Source organism: Pipra filicauda, unplaced genomic scaffold, assembly GCF_003945595.2.
Source record: "Pipra filicauda isolate LSUMZ 115617 unplaced genomic scaffold, ASM394559v2 scaffold119_size3216105_pilon, whole genome shotgun sequence".
Taxonomy (NCBI): Eukaryota; Metazoa; Chordata; class Aves; order Passeriformes; family Pipridae; genus Pipra; species Pipra filicauda.
The window spans coordinates 1,292,498-1,310,650 of record NW_024103651.1 but is presented as its reverse complement, the minus strand read 5'-3'; the positions used below and the strand labels follow the sequence as shown (position 1 = coordinate 1,310,650).

At 40.3% G+C, this 18,153-nt stretch overlaps 1 protein-coding gene across 1 annotated transcript in view; it reads left to right on the top strand.

Moving 5' to 3' along the window:
• The first annotated feature begins 27 nt into the window (after window positions 1-27).
• The window catches only part of CDC123 (cell division cycle 123), a 31,360-nt gene continuing 13,234 nt past the window's right edge, over window positions 28-18,153 (top strand). Inside the window, exons 1-8 of the mRNA XM_027728219.2 lie at window positions 28-154; window positions 2,135-2,206; window positions 4,246-4,300; window positions 5,060-5,092; window positions 7,251-7,346; window positions 8,038-8,144; window positions 14,436-14,484; window positions 16,097-16,172. Of these exons, the coding sequence (XP_027584020.1) occupies window positions 81-154; window positions 2,135-2,206; window positions 4,246-4,300; window positions 5,060-5,092; window positions 7,251-7,346; window positions 8,038-8,144; window positions 14,436-14,484; window positions 16,097-16,172 (562 nt within the window). The 5' untranslated portion in view covers window positions 28-80. The remainder of the gene's footprint in view (window positions 155-2,134; window positions 2,207-4,245; window positions 4,301-5,059; window positions 5,093-7,250; window positions 7,347-8,037; window positions 8,145-14,435; window positions 14,485-16,096; window positions 16,173-18,153) is intronic.

The window sequence follows — 18,153 nt, the reverse complement described above, 5'->3', positions numbered from 1 at the left end:
CGGAGCTGCGCGGGAGGTTCCGGGCCGAGCCGGAGCTTCCGGGAGCGGCCGCGCTGAGGGGCGGGAGGCGGAGGAGGAGAATGAAGAAGGAGCAGGTGGTGCACTGCCAGTTCTCCGTGTGGTACCCGCTCTTCAAGGCCGTCACCATCCGCAGGTGAGGGCGGTGCGGGGCTCGGGGAGGCGGGGTGAGGGTGGGCGGTGTGTGGGGCTGGGTGGGAGCGGGTAGAGGAGTGGGTAGAGGAGTGTTGGTAGAGGGAGGTGGTCCTGCCCCTCCGTTCAGCCCTGGTGAGGGTCTCCTTGGGTGCCGTGTCCAGTTCTGGGCTCCTCACTGCGAGAGAGACGCTGAGCTCCTGGGGCGGGTCCAGCGGAGGGGACTGAGGGTGATGAAGGGGCTGGAGGGATGATGATGAAGGGAGTTGTCTCTTACGAGGTAAGGCTGCGGGAGGAGCTGGACCTGTTCAGCCTCGAGAAGCACTGAATGGTCTGGGCTGGAAGAGACCTTAAAGATCATCTCGTTCCAACCCCCCTGCCTTGGGCAGGGACACCTTCCACTGGACCAGGTTGCGCCAAGCTCTGTCCAGCCTGGGCTTGGACACTTACAGGGATGGGGCATCCACAGTTTCCCTGCACAACCTCTACCAGTGCCCCACCACCCTCCTATCTCCTGATATCTAACCTAAACTAAATCTAAACCTAACCTAATCTAATCTAAACTTACTCTGATTCAATTTGAACCCATTCCCCCTTGTCCAGTCACTACATGCTCTTGTAAATAGTCTTGCCCCATCTGTTCCTTCAGGTACTGTAAGGACTGAGAGGGGACCTCATTAATGTGTATAAACATCTAAAGGAGGGTGTCAGAGGATGAACCAGGCTCTCCTCAGTGTTGCCCAGCAGTAGGACAAGAGGGAATGGGCAGAAACTGATGCCCAGAAAGTTCCAACTGAATATGAGGAAGAACTTCTTTCCCATGCAGTAAGAGCACTGTGATTTGTGCTGTACAACAGATTTCCCGGAGAGGGTGTGGAGTCTCCCTCACTGGAGATATTCCAGAACTGTCTGGACGCAATCCTGTGCCATATGCTCTTAAGATGATCCCGCTTGAGCAGGGAGGTTGGATCCAGACGACCCACTGTGGTCTGTTCCAGCCTGACCTGTGATTCTGTGGGGCTGGGCTGGGTTGGAAATGGTCTTCTGTTGGGACAGGTTTGGGTGAAACAGAGGGGACCCATTCAGGGCAGATATGGGATGGAGGTGGGGAAGGCTTGATCGACCCATCAGCTGGAGTCCCCAGAACTGGGGTCTTGTCCCTACACCCTGAGGGGGTGTTTTGGGCAGCCCTGGGGCACGCCAGAAACCCTGTACTCCCTGCTCTCCTGGTGGGATTCCATGCTGAGCACCAGCTGATGGCCATACTGTTCCCAGTATCCACATCCAACCATCCACACTGCTGTTCCTCCTGGAAGAAGTTGTGTCTGAGTAGATCCAAACCAAGTGGCTGACTTTGTGTTTCTGTGTATTTCTGGAAGCCGTAGGGAATTCCACAGTTTCTGAGGTGCTGCTGCAGGTCACAGGATGGTTACAAGAACTACCAGTAACTCAGGAAAGTCAAGCTTGAGGTAGCTGCCCTGTGGGATCAAAAAGTGCTGACATCAGGCTTTTAATAATCAAAGTATTTGGTCTTCTGTGTTTTTTAAGGTTTAGCACAGGCTTGTTTTTGGTCAGTTTAATGATAGTCCTGCATTTTTGGAGCATTAGGATGGTATGGGCTAATTTTGGTTTGGATCTCAGAAGGGAAACCTTTAGTTTGAGCAACATGTTGTCTCTTCACAGGCCACACGCTTACTTTAAATTTCTTAGAGCTTTGAAGGAGTGGGGCATTTTTATGAATTTCATCTCTAACTTTTGTCTCTTTGTCCTGTACTTCCCTGGAGGGAAAATTGGCATTGCCCTTTGGGTAAGGGATAAGAGGGGAGAAAGAGAATTGTTTTTTCATAGTGTTAGACGATAAAACAAAGTGTTATTGAAAAAAAAGTGCTGTTAAAAAAACAAATTCTTTTGTTCAACTAGTTTTTTATTATAACAAGTAATATTAATAATAAGGCATTAAAGAAATTTTCATGTTTTCTTCCAGTGTTATACTTCCCCTGCCAGAGAACGTGAAGGAATATTTGCTGGATGATGGAACACTCGTGGTTTCCGGAAGGTAAAGAAAAATGTTTTATGTTTTACATTTTGCCATTTCATGTTCACAGCACTGTTTTGCATATACACATTGTATTTTGCATAATGAGATTTTTTAAATTTGTCCAGTCTGGCTGCAGTAAACCTCATACTGTATGAGCATGGGAATGGGCTGACTGTTGATAGTGAAACTCGATTTGCTGAAGCAGATTCTAAAATCCATGTAATAAACTTCATTCTTGACCAAGTGGAGACAGTCCTTTCACTTTTTCTCACCTTTCCTTGCAGAGTGTCCCAGGCTCTGGGGTGCTCAGCTGCTGGTTTGTCTTTGGTTGCTTGGATCTGGTCAGGTCAATTTGGAGGCTCGACCTGTCCCACGCCATCCCTGTGCCAGCTGCCCTATCCAGGGGTGAAGTGACATTACCTGAGTTTAATTCTCAATAAAATAAGCTGTATACAAACTCAATAATCCTAAGATTTTATATAAGCATTTGCACACATACAGTCCATGCACGTGATATGGCTGAATGTGTTGTGTGTGTACCCATGCCAAGAGTTTGGATCGAGAAGAATGAGGTGGATAGATGGAAGAAAAAGTTGTTATGAAACTAGGCCTTGCTCTTTGTTTTCTGCTTTTGGCTTCCTTGTGCAATGGTTGATGCATGCATCTTGTTAATGATCAAACACAGAAATCAGTCCACACTCCAGAATTCCCTGACTGGTAGTTCATCTCTCACAGACCAACCAATCAGGCTGTGAGCGAAATCAGAGCTGTGTCTGATTTATCAGCTATCAATTTATTTAAAACTGAAGCTGCTTAAACACCTTGTAAAGAGGAAAGGTCTTTTTTTAATTTTTAAATTCTTTTTTATTAAAGGGTATCAAGGAGATTAGAATTGTTTTTTAAACCATTTTGGATAAGAAGTTGTATTGTCACCTGCTCATGTAGAATTGTGCAACTTAGCAGCAGCTGCTTATTTTAATAAGCCTTCAGAAAAGCTGAAATTGAGGGTTTGACTTTCCAGTTGTGCTGTACAAACAATTTCTGCTGTCTTAATGGAATAATGGGCAGCTGTATGATTGACTTAAATTATAAATTTAAGATGTTTCCAGTTTAAAATCCTTTTTGGAAGCCATTTTTAATCTGAGTTCAACTTGCTTACCTAGAAGTGAGTGTGATCTTCTTGCAGTCAAGGCCAAGATCACTCCTGATGTTCAGTAAACCAGTGTTTGACCTCTAGATCTCAAAAACTGGACTGATAGTTTAATCCTTATGGAACTGCACAGAGGGACTGCAGAGACTGAGCTTGTTAGAGTTGACTTTTGGCAGGGACACACATTTGATCCTACCCTGGTTTGATGGGAATAAGTCTTCAAGAGCTCCTTTAAGATCCTTTAGGATCACAGTTATATTGGCTAAAGAACTTCAAAAGTCACCCAAAGCTTCAAGGGAATATTTGCAGTCAGGTGCTTTATCACATATATTTTAGTGTTTACAACAGATCTCACCTTTGTGGTAAAAGGAACTTTTAAGGAAGAAACTAATGGCTGTTTATCCACTTTCCATAGGACTTTCTTTTCTGTGTGCAGAGTATGAGGACATTTTCTTCTCAGAATCAGAAACGCACAGGTCAACATCTGAAACTCAGGTTTTACGAATTTTTAATTGGAAAAGGAGTATGGAGGCAAAGCATAATTTAAACTAAACTTTTTTTCTAACAAGTTTAATTTGTGCTTCTGTCAGAGTACAGTAAACCTGGAAAAGAATCATTAATAAGTAGGGTGTTGAAAAGCTTTGATTAGGGTGTTTTCAGAAGAAAAAATGATCTGCTAATATGAAAGAAGCAAAGTGTTTCTGGGAGGGCCCCAGCCTAATGCAGGGTGTTCGGGCTTTAATTTTCTATACTTGCTCTGATTTTTCTCTGCCAGGGGTTTTGAGGTTTACTCTTCTTATGAAAACATTTGGAGATCAACAGCTGGAAATGCTGTGGAAATATAATGGATATGGTCAAGTCAAACTCCAGTGCTTAATTTTTTTTTCCTGTTAATTTTTGGTTTCAGAGAGGATCCACCAAGTCATGCTCAGGATGGGAGTGATGACACAGAGGAAATACAGGTCAGTGTAAAATGCAGCTTAATGTCAAGTCTCTTGAGAAAAATACGAATGTATAACCTTTTCTGCATAATTGTAGGTGAGGAGAGTTCTTCACAGAAATAATAATCATGTGGTAGTTGCCTTGAAAAATGTGGAAACATCATTATTTATGCTATGACATCAGGGAGGGTTTAAAATGTTTCTATGCTCTTTCACAGAAGACTTTTTTTATTTCTTGATAATTGCATTTGTAATAATGAGTAGGGAATTTTGAAGGATGTTGGAATTGAACTTAATGCTGTTTCATGCCCTGAGAAATTAGACTTAGGTTTGGAGGAGTTACTTCAGGAACCAGTGAAAGTTTCTGAGGCCATAATAGGTCAGAAGAACATTTTAGAAGAAAAACAGTGAAAGATGTTGTAATTACAAGGTGACAGAAGAACGATGAAAAAGAAACAGAAGTGAAACTAATGGGTCGTGGGTCTAAGGATGGAAGTGCTGGAGACAAGCTTCAAGACTGAGTTTTGAAATGTCCCAAGTTTGTGGTATAAATCACAGTTAAAATATATAGGTGTCTTTTTTTCATGCTTCTGCTGAATACACAGTACTTCTCCTGTCTTAATTTACAGCCAAAATAATGGGAAGATGGTGATGTTGTGCTCTCTGGGGTAGTGATTTGATCTGTGTGTTGTAGGAGCTGTATGAATCCTGATCGTCTCATAAATTATAAAAATTGCCTCAGGAATCCAGTAACCTTTGATTTGTTCTTGTTTTTAACAGTGGTCAGATGATGAGAACACTACAACACTTAAGGTAAGGTCCTATAAAAGCCTGACGTGGCTTTGTCAGCAGTTTTCCTTTTGCAGCCTTGTGATACGAAACTTGTTGCTGGTCAGACATATCTTTGCTGTGTTTGACATTTCTCAGACCATTCTGGATGGATGGCAGTGTACGTGTCTGTAACTTCAAAAAAGTTTTGCTGGCTTAATTTAACTAAAAATAAAACGCTTTTCTTCATCCCCAACAATCACACACTTGTTAGACTATAGGAAATGAACTGAAGTGCAGCTCTAAATATAGCTGGCTTTCATTTTCACCACTTTGAGTATCTCCCAATTATTTAATCAGGCTGGATGCAGAATAAATGAAGCCCCTGCAGCTCAATTTTCACAGCTCTTCTCTGAATGTGCCATTATTTCCTCCTAAGTACATTTATTCCTATAATTTTTTTTTATTTTTCCTGTCTTTATAGTCTCCTTGCACAGTGCCTGGCATAGAATCAGGAGCATGATGGATGCAAACCAGGCTTCCTTGATCTTTTTTTGCATTTTTTTTTGAAACTTGCTGTTGCCCTGTCACTGCCAGAGTTAATAGACTCATGGCACTGTGACTTTAGTCAGTACTGTGACTTCAGCCCTTTAGCTCCCTAACGTTCATGGGTGGGATTGATCACCTTGGATTGGGTGCAGGATAAAAAGGTGGGATTTTTCTGATTTGATTTTTCTGATTTGATGACCCACTTGAGTCGTCAGGTAGAACTTGTCTCCCTTGCCCCTTCTATACTCTGAAGAAAAATTAGAATACAGGATTATAGAAAATACTGTGTTTAAAGTAACTTGCATTAATATTGATGTCAGGCATGTAAAAATTTAGGAAATGTTAGAATCTGGATTGTTTGTGCAGTCATAGAACTTTCCTCTCGTGGGTGTGTTTATTCCCTTGTGTTAATCAAATGACACGATGGTAACATTTCCCTAGGGAGGCTTAGTGTGTGATACTGCCTATATAGTAGGACTTCTGACTGCTGCCAAAACAAGAGGAGATTGGATCAGAATGCAGTGGATGAAGAGTTTTCTTCTTGCAGGAACAATTTCTAGAATTGACTGAAGCTCTAAAGATAATGAAAAATAAGAGAAGCACTTTTTTTTCAGTTTTCCAAGTGTAGTTTCCCAGGGAGACTAGGTAATGTACCAAGGAAAGGTTCAGAATATTTGAAGTTCAGTCCAGGTCATTGCACTAAAATGTGAGAGGGTTTTTTAAGTGTTTGCATTTGGGGAGGCTGCAGTAAGGGGATGCCAAATGCATGAGGTTTTTTGATCACTTGTGTGACTGTGAGGACTCTGTTGTTTTAGAGACATCAATTAGCTTTAGCCTAGAAGTTATGCTTGAGTTGAGTTTAAAAGTACTCAGTCAGTATTCTTGCTATAAATCTTATCACATGAAAAATCTCTGATATATGCTTGAAATCCTTTCATATTATTTTGAAGGTCAGCAGCCTGGCTTTTTTTCTATAGCACCACATTCTGAGTGGAGTTTAGAGCATCCTGAGGAATTGTCCCCCCCATCTTATGTTTTCAATGTTCTTTACAAGGCAAGGTTTTCTAGTCCAACCTTTGCAGTGTGTCCTCTATTTTTAGTCAATATATCGTTAAGGAGCTATTTTAAGGCCCAATTTAAGAGCTGATTAGTTAAGGTATTACTTTATATAAAACAAGGTTTTATAAAACTAAGGCTTAAATGAGGAGCTGTTACTCAAATTGCCCGTGAGTTGATAGAGATGCTTAATTCTCAAATAAATTTTTAAGTCTAAATATTATTGGGCCTTATTTGTATACAATAATCTACCATTAAGTATAAAACAACTGGTAATTAATTAAGGTTTGTTTTTTTTGACTTTTTTTGCTGTTGCAGATTTCATGATCTATGTTAGAAAGTTTCAGGTTTTCTCCTGAATTTCCTGGTACTTGTTAGTGATGACAGTCAGAACTGGAAACACCTTCAGTTTTCTCTGATTTGAAAGAATGTCGGATTTGTTTATTAAATAATTTATTTCCACAAGGACATTAATTTTTATGGGGTTCATACTGATTTTTTCTTCTGCAGTAAGTATTTCTAATGATATTTAGAAGATGGCTACACTTCACTATTAAATGTGTTGAAATGGATATTTTTGTTGTTTTTCTTTGTTCAGGCACCAGAATTCCCTGAGTTCACATCTAAAGTTGAGGAAGCAATAAGTTCCTTGGGTGGAAGTGTTTTTCCTAAACTTAACTGGAGTGCTCCAAGGGTGAGAATGCTGTTGTAACAGATGTTATGTGGATTTTTTTGTTTGTTTTATCTCAATGCATTGAAAAGAAGAAGAGACCAGTGGTTCTAATAAAGGAAGAAGTGATAGACAAGATATCAGTGGAGTGTGATACAGCAAACTGTTCTGGTGGATTAAGACCAGGTGGTGGTGGTGCATATTTGGTGAGGCTGATGCAAGGTAGCACTGACTTTCTTACATTAAACTCTGTATCCTGATCCCAGATAACAGTGTGATGATCAGGCTCTTCTTATTCAGGATACTGGTTGAAAACTGCCTGGGTGAAGATGAAAAATCTCACATTTTTTGAAAAGACAATAAACTTCCCTCTAGTTATTTTTAGGTACTCAAACTATACCACAGGAATGAGTTCCCCCAAATGTTGTTGTATCGTATTCTCAAGAGACACTGTTCAATCAGGCATTCCAGGAAAGGTCCTGGAAGCAGTAAGGCAAAAACTTAGTTTTTAAAATAGATTTGCTCTGCTTTCAACTTGGTATCTGTAGGAAAAAAAATAACTATTGTGTCTCTTTTAACAGCTAATGAAGTTTTCCTCAAAAAAACCAATTTTCTGTGTGTATTTCAAATGTTGTGTAATATTCAGATACATCTTCAGCTGCATTCCTTCCTGCTCATGAAGGTGCATTTTTGGATGATCTCCTTCTTTGTTTAGGATGCCTACTGGATAGCAATGAACAGCTCTCTGAAATGCAAAGCTCTCAGTGACATCTTCCTGCTCTTCAAGAGTTCAGACTTCATTACTCGTGACCTCACTCAGCCGTGAGTACATTCCTAGGGACAAAATTATTTGTACCCAGCCAAAAAAACAAAGGCAAACCAGGGAGATGATAAAGTAGCACATGCAAAATGACATTGTGGGCTAAAACCATTTTTATTAAGTTGCTTTCCACAGCAAGTGATTACCACGTCCCTTTCAAATTTTAAAGCTGCTGAGGTTTGTGTGGCTGCCTGGAAGAGGCCTGAGGCTTCTGCTAACATGTTTCTAGAGCTCTTTCTGAACCCATGTTCTTGTACCTCTTGGAACAAATGCATTCCAGGAACTGTGACTAAGGATAACAGTTACAGATAAAATTACAAATATGATGTGCTTAGAGTGTATTTTATCTGCTCACATAAAAAGAGCTCTTAATTGTATAGGAGCAGTTTCCTCCTGTAGTACCTGCATCTGATTGATTTATGCCACTCATTTCTAAAATACAGCATTTTTCTGAGAGAAAATGAAATTTCTGGAGTTTAATACTCCTGTTACTATGATTACTATTTTTTTTTCAGACAAGCAGAATTTCAAAGAAAAAGGGAAATCCATGGCTTGGTATCTGAGAGCTTGTTTTTCAGTAGTTAGTCAACGCTTATTTGTATTGCTGCAATATCTTGGAGACTCAGTCAAGTGCAGAATCCTTGCTCTAGGTGCCTTATGGAGGGTTACCAAGAGTAAGAGTCCCATGTCAAGTGGTTTATGACTCAACAGAAATTTTCTTGTTTAAAGGGTGAAACCAGTTGCATTAGTGCCATGCCTTCTTTTTTATTCCTGCAACTCTCTTACCCCAGTTTGTTGATACATATAAAACCAAGAAGAGATAGGTAGCAGCATCTCATCCTTACCTCTGCATTTATGGAGTGCTGGTGAGGTTGCCAGGCCAATTCTGGTGTTAGGTTTTATGTCATGTCTAACCTGCAACATTGTGAGGTGCAGGAGGAGAGACTGAGGAGGAGGGGAGAAGATGCTGGAGTGAGAAGACAGTTTGAAAAGTATGCTGGGCTTGGGAACCAGTTATGAGATTGAGAATTTATGATTCTGGGATTGTAGGGAATGAAAGAGATGGGGAGATGAGAAGTCTATAGTTTACATTTCAGAGGTGAGTAAATAGTGGTTCTCAGAAGACTTTGGTGCCTCACCAAGGAGCTGCTTTTCATGGTGTTCCTCTAAAGAGAAGTGGACTGTCTTGGGGGATGGCTTTCTCAGAGGGCTGAGTGCTAAAATTTAATGTCTCCTTTGTTGTCATGGCTTTCAGGACTGAGTTTTGTGCATCTGCAAAGAACTGCACACTTTGTATCAACCCTTCGTGAATGTTAAATAATACAGGTTTTGTATTGTGCTACCCTCATGTATAAAGAGGTTCAGCAAAAAGTACCCTGAGCTCCTTGCAGAATTCCTGTTTGGTTAACCACTTCCTAGGGAGTTTGAGAGGCAACCAAGTGTTTGGCAAGTCTCACTTGAAGATGTGGCAACTCTGTGTGTGTGTTCATTTGTGTGGCAGAATGAACTGATCCGACCACCTTCACTGACACTGAAATCAGTGCATTTTCTGTCAGGTTTTATCTTCAATCAGGTGTAAGTGCCTGAGCTGTTCACCTTGCCCTCTGCAGCCAGCATGGACCTGGTGGTAGAGGCAGTGAAGACATTCTGTGTAAGGGTTCACAGCGTGGGTGTTACCTTGAACCATCAGTGATTTCACCTGAAGTTCACACCAGACTAAGAGCAGAAGTGCCTGAGCAGCCTGGAACAGGCACAGTCCCTTCTACTGGTCCTGCTGTGGGAGAATAACCTCCAGCAGAAAGGCAACACCTCAAATTGCAGGGGCTCAGTCCATTTAGAGATCCTTGTCCAGGCTGATAAGACCACACACCCCACCAGACAGCACAGCTCGGCTAGTGGGTGGTCAGTAAGTAAAGGTTGTGACATGATTGTGGGAAATCACTTTGATCTCTATGTATCTTATATTTTATGAATATTTTGTACGTGATCAAAGCATGTCTTATTGTCCAGTCTGTGCATGGTATTTCTAAATTACTAAGCTATTGGTACAAAATGTCCCCAAACAGTGGAATGATTATTGCTAAGTCAGAACAGTGGTCTTCCTTAATTATACTATTGATTAGCTGCCAGTTTCCTAGTCCTTAGCAAGCAGAAATTAAAAATATAGCTGGCATAAGAACCTGAAGTGCTGAACAAATGAAAATTGCATACATAATACATCCAAATCCCTTGGAAGGGCAACTTGGAGGGAGGATAAATGCATTTTGTTTCTGCTTCTTTCATTAATACTCATCATGGTCTAAAAGTTTCTTGCCTTGCATAAGTAACAACTGAAATGCTGTATACCCTTTTTGTTGTTGTTGTTTTGTTTTCTGTTCAATTGTATGAACTTTAAAATCTGCTTCATGGGTCATGGTACAGTAAACATTTTCCACTGGCAATTTGTAGATTTGTTTTTTAATCCAGAAATTTTAAGCCAGTGATGTGAGTTCTGAGAAAACTTCAGCCATGCAATACTTCAGTACAGACCATTCAAAAATACGGTCTTTATGCAGATGTACTGAGCATGACTGTTTTAAATGTTTGGATTCTCTCATGATGTTGACACTTTGGTTGAAAAGTTCAGACTAATGAGTTAACTTTCCTGCTTGTTCATTTTGTATAAATTAACAAAGACTTCAGAGTGCTCATTAATGTAGTTGATGTTGTTTCTGCTTTAAAGTCAGCATTGTGTTTTACTTAGCTGTGTTCACAAAAAATCTTGTGGGTGGTGTGATCCTTAACTTTTCAGGTTTTAATGTGGGCTTTCAGAAACTTAGTGTTGTGGATGTGTGATTAATAAAAAAATCCCTTTCTAACTGGGTTTTCTGTTGAGGGATTAAAACTCCTCTTTTCAGCAAAAATCCCTTTAAAGCCTTGATGGGTGTTTTGGTTTAGAGCACAGTTTTCTTCCTTATTGTTAGAATGGGTGGACTATGTTTTGTTAAAACATGAGTGATTGCCCACTTTGAGACTGGTAGAAATTAGCAATATTTCTAATGATCTGATAATGCCCCTTCAATTATAAGATAAGGTTGTTATCATGCTCATTAATAAACCTTAAAAATTTTTCCAGAGATTGTCCCTGTTCTACAGGATGGTTTAAATGCTAAAGTGTTCTTATTTTTCCAGTTGTTTAATAATTACAACCATAGAGGTGAAATAAAAAGTCTTGTAAGTTTAGCCTTGTTGAAAAGCAAACTAATGCAGAGAACTTCTTTTGCAGGGATTGCCCTTTGACTTATGACATTCAGTCAGCATGAGGTCTATTTTTTATGTATTTAGGTGTTTATAAGAGGGTTTCTCAATATTGAATTCCAAATTGTAAAGAAATGATGAAGTTTTTCTGAGATGTGGAGTAACAGCCTGTGTTCTCCTAACAGAACATAGGAGGCAGTGTTGGATTATGAAGATGTGCCTTGGCACTCCAATACCTTTTAGCCAGAACAGTAGCTGTTGGCTTAGGCTTTAACCTGTTTCAAGAAAGGCAGTTACACATGAGAGGATGTAGAAAATGAGGCCTTTGATGATTTTTTTTTTTCTTGGGGTTTTACTCCCACCCTGTTCTTCTGAGCAATTTACAGTGTGGTACAAGATCCTCTTTTGAATGGTGCTTGAATTTCCTATTTCTTTTAGTCCTTAAAGTTCCAGGAAGTTTCAATATTCAAGGAATAAAGATACAGTTCAAAGACTGTTAGAAGTTTCTCCTTTGATTTTTTTCTTTTTTAATTAAGCTTTTAAAATAAGCTATGAGATGATAGCAGGGAAGTGTCAGGTACAGAATAAATTTTACAATTTTCATCATATTCATAATAGTTCCTAATTATCCACAGAATACCCTCAGTGATTTGCAAATGAGTTCATGGCTTTCTTAGCAGGGTAGGTACTGGGGATTTTGCAAACTTTCTTGAAATTGCTTTTCTCAGTGTTGAGAACTGAACTACATAGTGGCTTTGTGTCATGTGTCCTGTGGTGGAGAATATGCATTTGGAGTTTAAATGCAGCTGCTACATGTAAAGAGACCTTGGTCCTTCTGCTCTTGACATCTAAGTATAAATCTGTAAACAAGCTGTTGACCACAGCACAGGCCTATAAATAAAAGAGTTTGACCCCTTCACCCTTAATAGTATTGAAAATGACAGTTTTCAGAGGTTTCAGAAAATACAGCCCAGATATGTCTCAATTTGGGGTTCCTCAAGTCTTTTTGATTGTTCTTTCAACTACCTCCAGACCCGAGTAGGATGTGGGTTAAAGAAACCCCACTAAGTCTTTCGCCTCTGGAGATCAAAGGGCCACCTGTAATAGATGAGTTCAGATGGGTCTAAACAATTAATGCTACAAGAAACTGGTAAAATCTATAAAATTGCAACCTCAAGTTGCCCAGAATTTACCCCCAAAACAGGAGTGGTAGTAATGTCCTTTTGTTGACAAATCCTCATGATACTAGTTATAAGGAAAAATAAGACTACAAAACCATTATTTTATCTTTCGCTGTGTTCTCCCATTTTTTCCTCATTTGTACTCAGTCCTGTGTCATTGAGGCTCAAGAAAAGTACCCTTACTGGATCTTGCAGTGTTTTTGCCTGTACTCATAATTTTGCCTCTTTGCTTGATTCTGCAGCAGTCTGTGGGGCTTGGGGTGGCACCCAAGGATTTAATGTTCTAACTTACAAGGAAAGAGGAAGTATCCTTCCCCACACAGCTCTTGTCCAAAATGTTTGAGGGTTGAGTTAGAGGATAATTTTGATTGTTCATTAGGCTGGAGTTTTTTGACTGCTGGAAAAGACTGTGTGTTGTAGGACTGAAGCACATTGGAGGTATCCCAGTCTCAGATATGGAAGTCTGAGAGGCAATGCAGGTCCTAGTGTGCAGAGACTGTAAACCCCCATGTGCTGGACTTTAGCTGCCTTTTTATATATTGTTTATTTTGGCTTGGGGGGCGGGGGGGGATATTTTCCTGAGCATGACAGGCATATATTCTAGTAAGGGAGGAATTTTGAGTCTCAAAACTGTGAGTTCTCCTGGGTTTGTTTCTCTTGCCTTGACAGATCTTAAATTGTGGGGAATCCTAACTGGAGCTGAAGGTTGTTATCTGTTTACACAGGCTTACAGATATATATGATGTGTTTGATCACAGAGCTTTTGGAAAGCTATTGCCCTACTTTTCTGGGTGTTGTGGATATTAAAGTCTAAACTAAAACGTGTGAAGTGTATTTCTGCTGGCAGCTCACAGAACAAACTCTTACAGTCGCACTTTGCTTCAAACTGAAGGCTGGGCAGCCACGTCTTACAAACACAGTGCTTATGTGAGACATGGGAGACTTTTGGGTTGCTCAGTGAAGTTCACTGCCAAGAGGAGGTGGTATAAATGTTGCCTTTAGGACTATTGCTCAGCAGTGACCCTTTGCACAGTTCTGTGCATCTGAGGAGTTTGTTGCCAAGGTCGGGGAGTAGAACTGGAAGGAAAATGCATGTTCTTCTGCAAATTCCCTTTGGAAGTTACAGAATTTTTGCAAGGTTTGCTGTAAAAGGCACATGGAAGTTGACTTGGGTTATAACTGCCTCCATTCTTGATAGTTCCTGAAAGGAGACACACAGAGTCAGCTACTCACAAGGGACAAAACCTTGACATCTGCTTGCAGTTATGGAAATAGTTTTGTTTATTCCCTCTCTCAAGAGATTTGTAAGAGTATTTCTTAAGGCTCTTAATTTAGAAAGATCCTGTGCTGTGGAATCAGAAGTGCTGAGCAGCAGTGCTGTTTTGCATCCTTTATTCATGGAAATGAGCTGCTGTAAGGCATGATGATGTGTCTCTGTTGTGTGGTTTGGGAAGTTAAACATTAAAAGTACTCAGGAAAACATGCTGCAATGAAACTGGATTAGATTGCTCAAGTTTATCTGGTTCTTTGAGAATTCAGTTATGCCAACATAAAAATGCAAAGGGAAAGGAGCAGCACTATTGATTCAAACAGAAATAAATCAATAGTGAATAAACACTCACATTTTGGCCTCATCCCTGTCCAGATTTAAGTGCTTCTAAATTGCAGTAGAAGAAAAGAGGTGATTTTTCTCCCCCCACCCCAATAATTGTGAGAAGGAGGTTTGTTATTGATGTATTGCCTTTACTTGGTTTTTACATGTTGGAAACAATTTAACAGTAGTTTTTGTGATTCACAGTTTGGGGTCATTTTTCTCACCATGGCTAAAATATTACAGGTAAAGCAGATTTTGATGCCCGTGCCTTGCTTTTCCAGGTTTATTCACTGTACTGATGATTCCCCTGATCCTTCCCTGAACTATGAGGTAGGACTCTTTGCATGATTCTTAAGTAATTTTAACAAAATGCTCACAGCCTGGGTGCCATTTGTGCCTGAGTGCATGTCCATAAAATTTGTTGTGTTTGTTTTATTGGTGTTGCTTGTGCAGTGAGGGGGGAGTGTGGTTAAGCACTGCAGGTCGTAAGTAGTTCATTTAATTGCAGATCAGGTGAGCTAAAGTGCAGGCTTGTGAAGCTTCCTTGCAATTTCCTCTCATGTCTGTCAGGTTTTGACAGGAAGGACAAGTTGAGTAGCTGAAAGTCATAAGTCCTCGATGGTGTGCTGCTTGTGAACATCACACTGAGGTTACTGAGGGAGAAACTCGCTGCACTGGCTGGGGACATCCTGAACTGAGGTGTACTGTCATATCTTGTTTCATATGTTTGTTACCAGATTAAAATGTTCAGCTAGACATGCTTTAAACTGTTAGCGTGGAGCTACTGCTTTTATGGTAACATTTAGTCATCTCTCTAATAATAGTCTTTATGTAAATATAACATTTGTCATCATCCTGTGGGCTTAAAGGGCTTTTGAAAAGTGAATGAACCCTTTTTTTTTTTTTTTAAAGCACTATCTAGTTTGCTTTAAAGATACAGGACATGTGAAAGCTGGAACAAAGAGTTCCATGTTTACACTGCAGTTAGGAATGTCATCTCTGATTACTGAAGGTTTTCTGCTGCAGTCAATGGGTGTTGGGAGTTTCCAGTATCCAGTAGCAGTAACTGGGGCCTTCAAAAAAATGAATCCTTCTGAATACTTCAGCTTAGGAAATGCAGAAACTTGAGGAAGTGCCAGAGAGATGCTTTAATTACCAGGCAGTCTGTCCTGTGGACTATAATAGTTTGCTTTCTATTTCTGTCCTGTGTCCTTGTTTTAACTGGTTTGCGCCTTCAAAGGCGTCACAGAACTCTGCTTGGGTGTGTACCAGAATAGAGGTTGATTTGGATAAATTTAATTCTGCTCATCAGCTCCTTTGACTAGGGAGCAACTTTGTGCCAATTCCATGACAGATTAGTTGTGTTGTACAGCAGGGTTTTTATTTTCCATGCTTTATCATTAATGTAACTTGGAAGTCGATTCATAAACGATTTCACAGTTATAAATACTGTAGAAGAGCATAAGATAATTAAGGTGGGAAGGGGCCTCAGGAGGTCTCTAGTTCATTCTCATGCTCAAAGCCAGGTAAGAGTTCAAATTGGCTTGCTTGGCATTTTATCAAATCTGGTCTGAAAAGCTCAGTGGGTGGAGGCTGCACAACCTCCGTGAGGGAGCTGTTCCAATGCTTGACAGTCCTCATGGTGAAGACATTTCTTATGTGCAGTCTGAATCTTTCTGCTTTAAACTAGTTTAGACTATATGGTATTTAGAGGTACCTTCTAACTGAAAGCATCCTGTGATTCTCTGAAACAGATATTAAGTCTAATTGCTTGGAAGCATTTGCTGAAATGGTTATGTGAACTGCAGGTTAAGGTTCTTTTGCTTTCTTGTATCATAGGTCATCTTACCACTACAGCAGAACTGTAGATGTTGATCTGTTGACAAAAAGTTACCTGCTACCTTTCTGAGACAATATTTTGTCATTTGTTTTCCCTCTGCAGCTTGTTCTTCGCAAATGGTGTGAACTAATCCCTGGTGCAGAATTCAGGTGTTTTGTCAAGGAAAACAAGCTTTTAGGTAAGGATGTTCTTAGACAAATCTATTAGATGAAGTTCTGAGTAGTTTCTCTGATTCCTTGAATGAGAGCTAAATCTGAAGACAGATCTTGCGTGTCACACCTCATTTCTGAAATTAATGATTTCTTTCTGTAATTTAAAATGTGGCATGCTGCATTTCTCTATCCATTGTATTTGAAAGCCTGACAGCACAGCGTGCTCACCATTACAGGGAGAATATTCTTAATTTAATTGTTAATTCAGAAACTTCACCCAGAGGCTGTTTTGTGAGTGATTCTTTTATATTCAGGAGCAAATTGCATCACCTCCGACTTGCAGAATGAATACAGAGCCAATTGTGTGTTGTGCTGCTAAGACATGACCCCATGTGGATATTACATGCAGAAAGCTGGGGAGGTCAGAACATCTCCACAGGTGTCTGAGGTGTCTGAATTCATGTTATAATCAGTGTAGCTTAGTCCTGTTGTAGTTTAGAACCTGTTGTTCTGTTGCTCTGGTTCGAAGTCCTAAACGTAAAACATTTCAAGTGGCAGTGAACAAACAGGGTTTCCACAGCATGCAAAGAGCTGGTGGGCACATTGGGAGACTTCTGACAGCTGGAGAACAGGCAGGTTGTGCTAGAGCATGTATTTTAGGCAGCTCCTTGGGTAATTGGGTAAATTTAGCTGAATTACACTCTTCTGGTTGTGTAGATTATTCTCTGTTGACTACAGCAGGAGCTGAGACATCCAGTGCACACCCAGGTGCTTGAATTGAGTGGTTTAATTTCAGGCTAAGTACTGTTGTGGAGTTTGAGTTTGGTTTTGGTGTGGTCTACCATGGAGTCTTTAGAGACGAAGAGAAATGCAAATAGCACAGGACTGGTGCACAGTTGTTCTTACCAAGGTTGAATCATTCTGCCTGAAGTCTTCTAACAAGGAAATGTTACAACAGTCATATAGCAAATCCAGACTTTACAGGAAGGAAGGTGATTTTTTTGCTTTAAGATAAAACCAGGTTTGCTCATTTTATCTGTCTCATACCTACATATTCACAAACCCAAGCTCCATGTCTACAAGTGATCTATCCAGGATACCTTGTGATGATATGGAAGACAAGGGATATTAACTGTGTAGTCCTCATTGTTTTTCCTGTCTTCCTCTCAGCATTGTGACTGTAGGCTTGTTCTGGATGTGTCTTTTTTTACCTGTTAGAAGCTGTTAGTAATTCATTGCTCCATCCTGTCCCACCTCTGTGAATCTAGGAATGTACTCCCTGGTTTTTGTTTCCCAATCTGAGCATCCTATGGAGCTGCACATGGATGTTTTGAGCTGTGCTAATCCAGGTGCTGTCAACACATACCATTCTCCTAAGCCCTTTTATTTGGCTGTTTTTTCTGATGCTCCTACACTTGTCTTCCCATTCGCTCTCCATTTATGCCAAGTGCAGGTTCATTACAGTTCTCTGTAACAGAGTTTATGTTGCTGTTAGCAGGGATTCTCCATTGGGTCAGGATTACTTAATGGCTACTGACAGAGCTTTTTGAAGGGAGAAGAGCTGAATCCTGTCCTGTCCTGTAAGGCTGTGAGCACCACAACTGCCAGAGATACACATCACTGTAATAACCTCTAAAACATCTGAATTTAGTTTTATTATAGAATATACATAGTAATATTTATTTTCAAATACCTCAAACCATTTGTACACTGGCTAATTAAAAACTGTCCATTTCATGACTAGGATTTGAAACTGTAGATCTGCCAATATGGTTTTTTTTTAGCTAGCACTCCAGCTGCATTTCTGAAGATAGTTCCAAGATTTTTCATAATGTGTTCCCATGCTCTTAAAATTAATGAGCCTGTCAGTCAAGCTAAGGAGTGATAGTTGCAGTGTAGTGAATGATTTTCCAGTTACACATCTGCCTCCCCTGAGATGCCATCACCTCTTGGTTTTTGTTTTTTAGACTCAACTTCAGCTCTGCAGTGGTATTAAAAAGTCCAAGT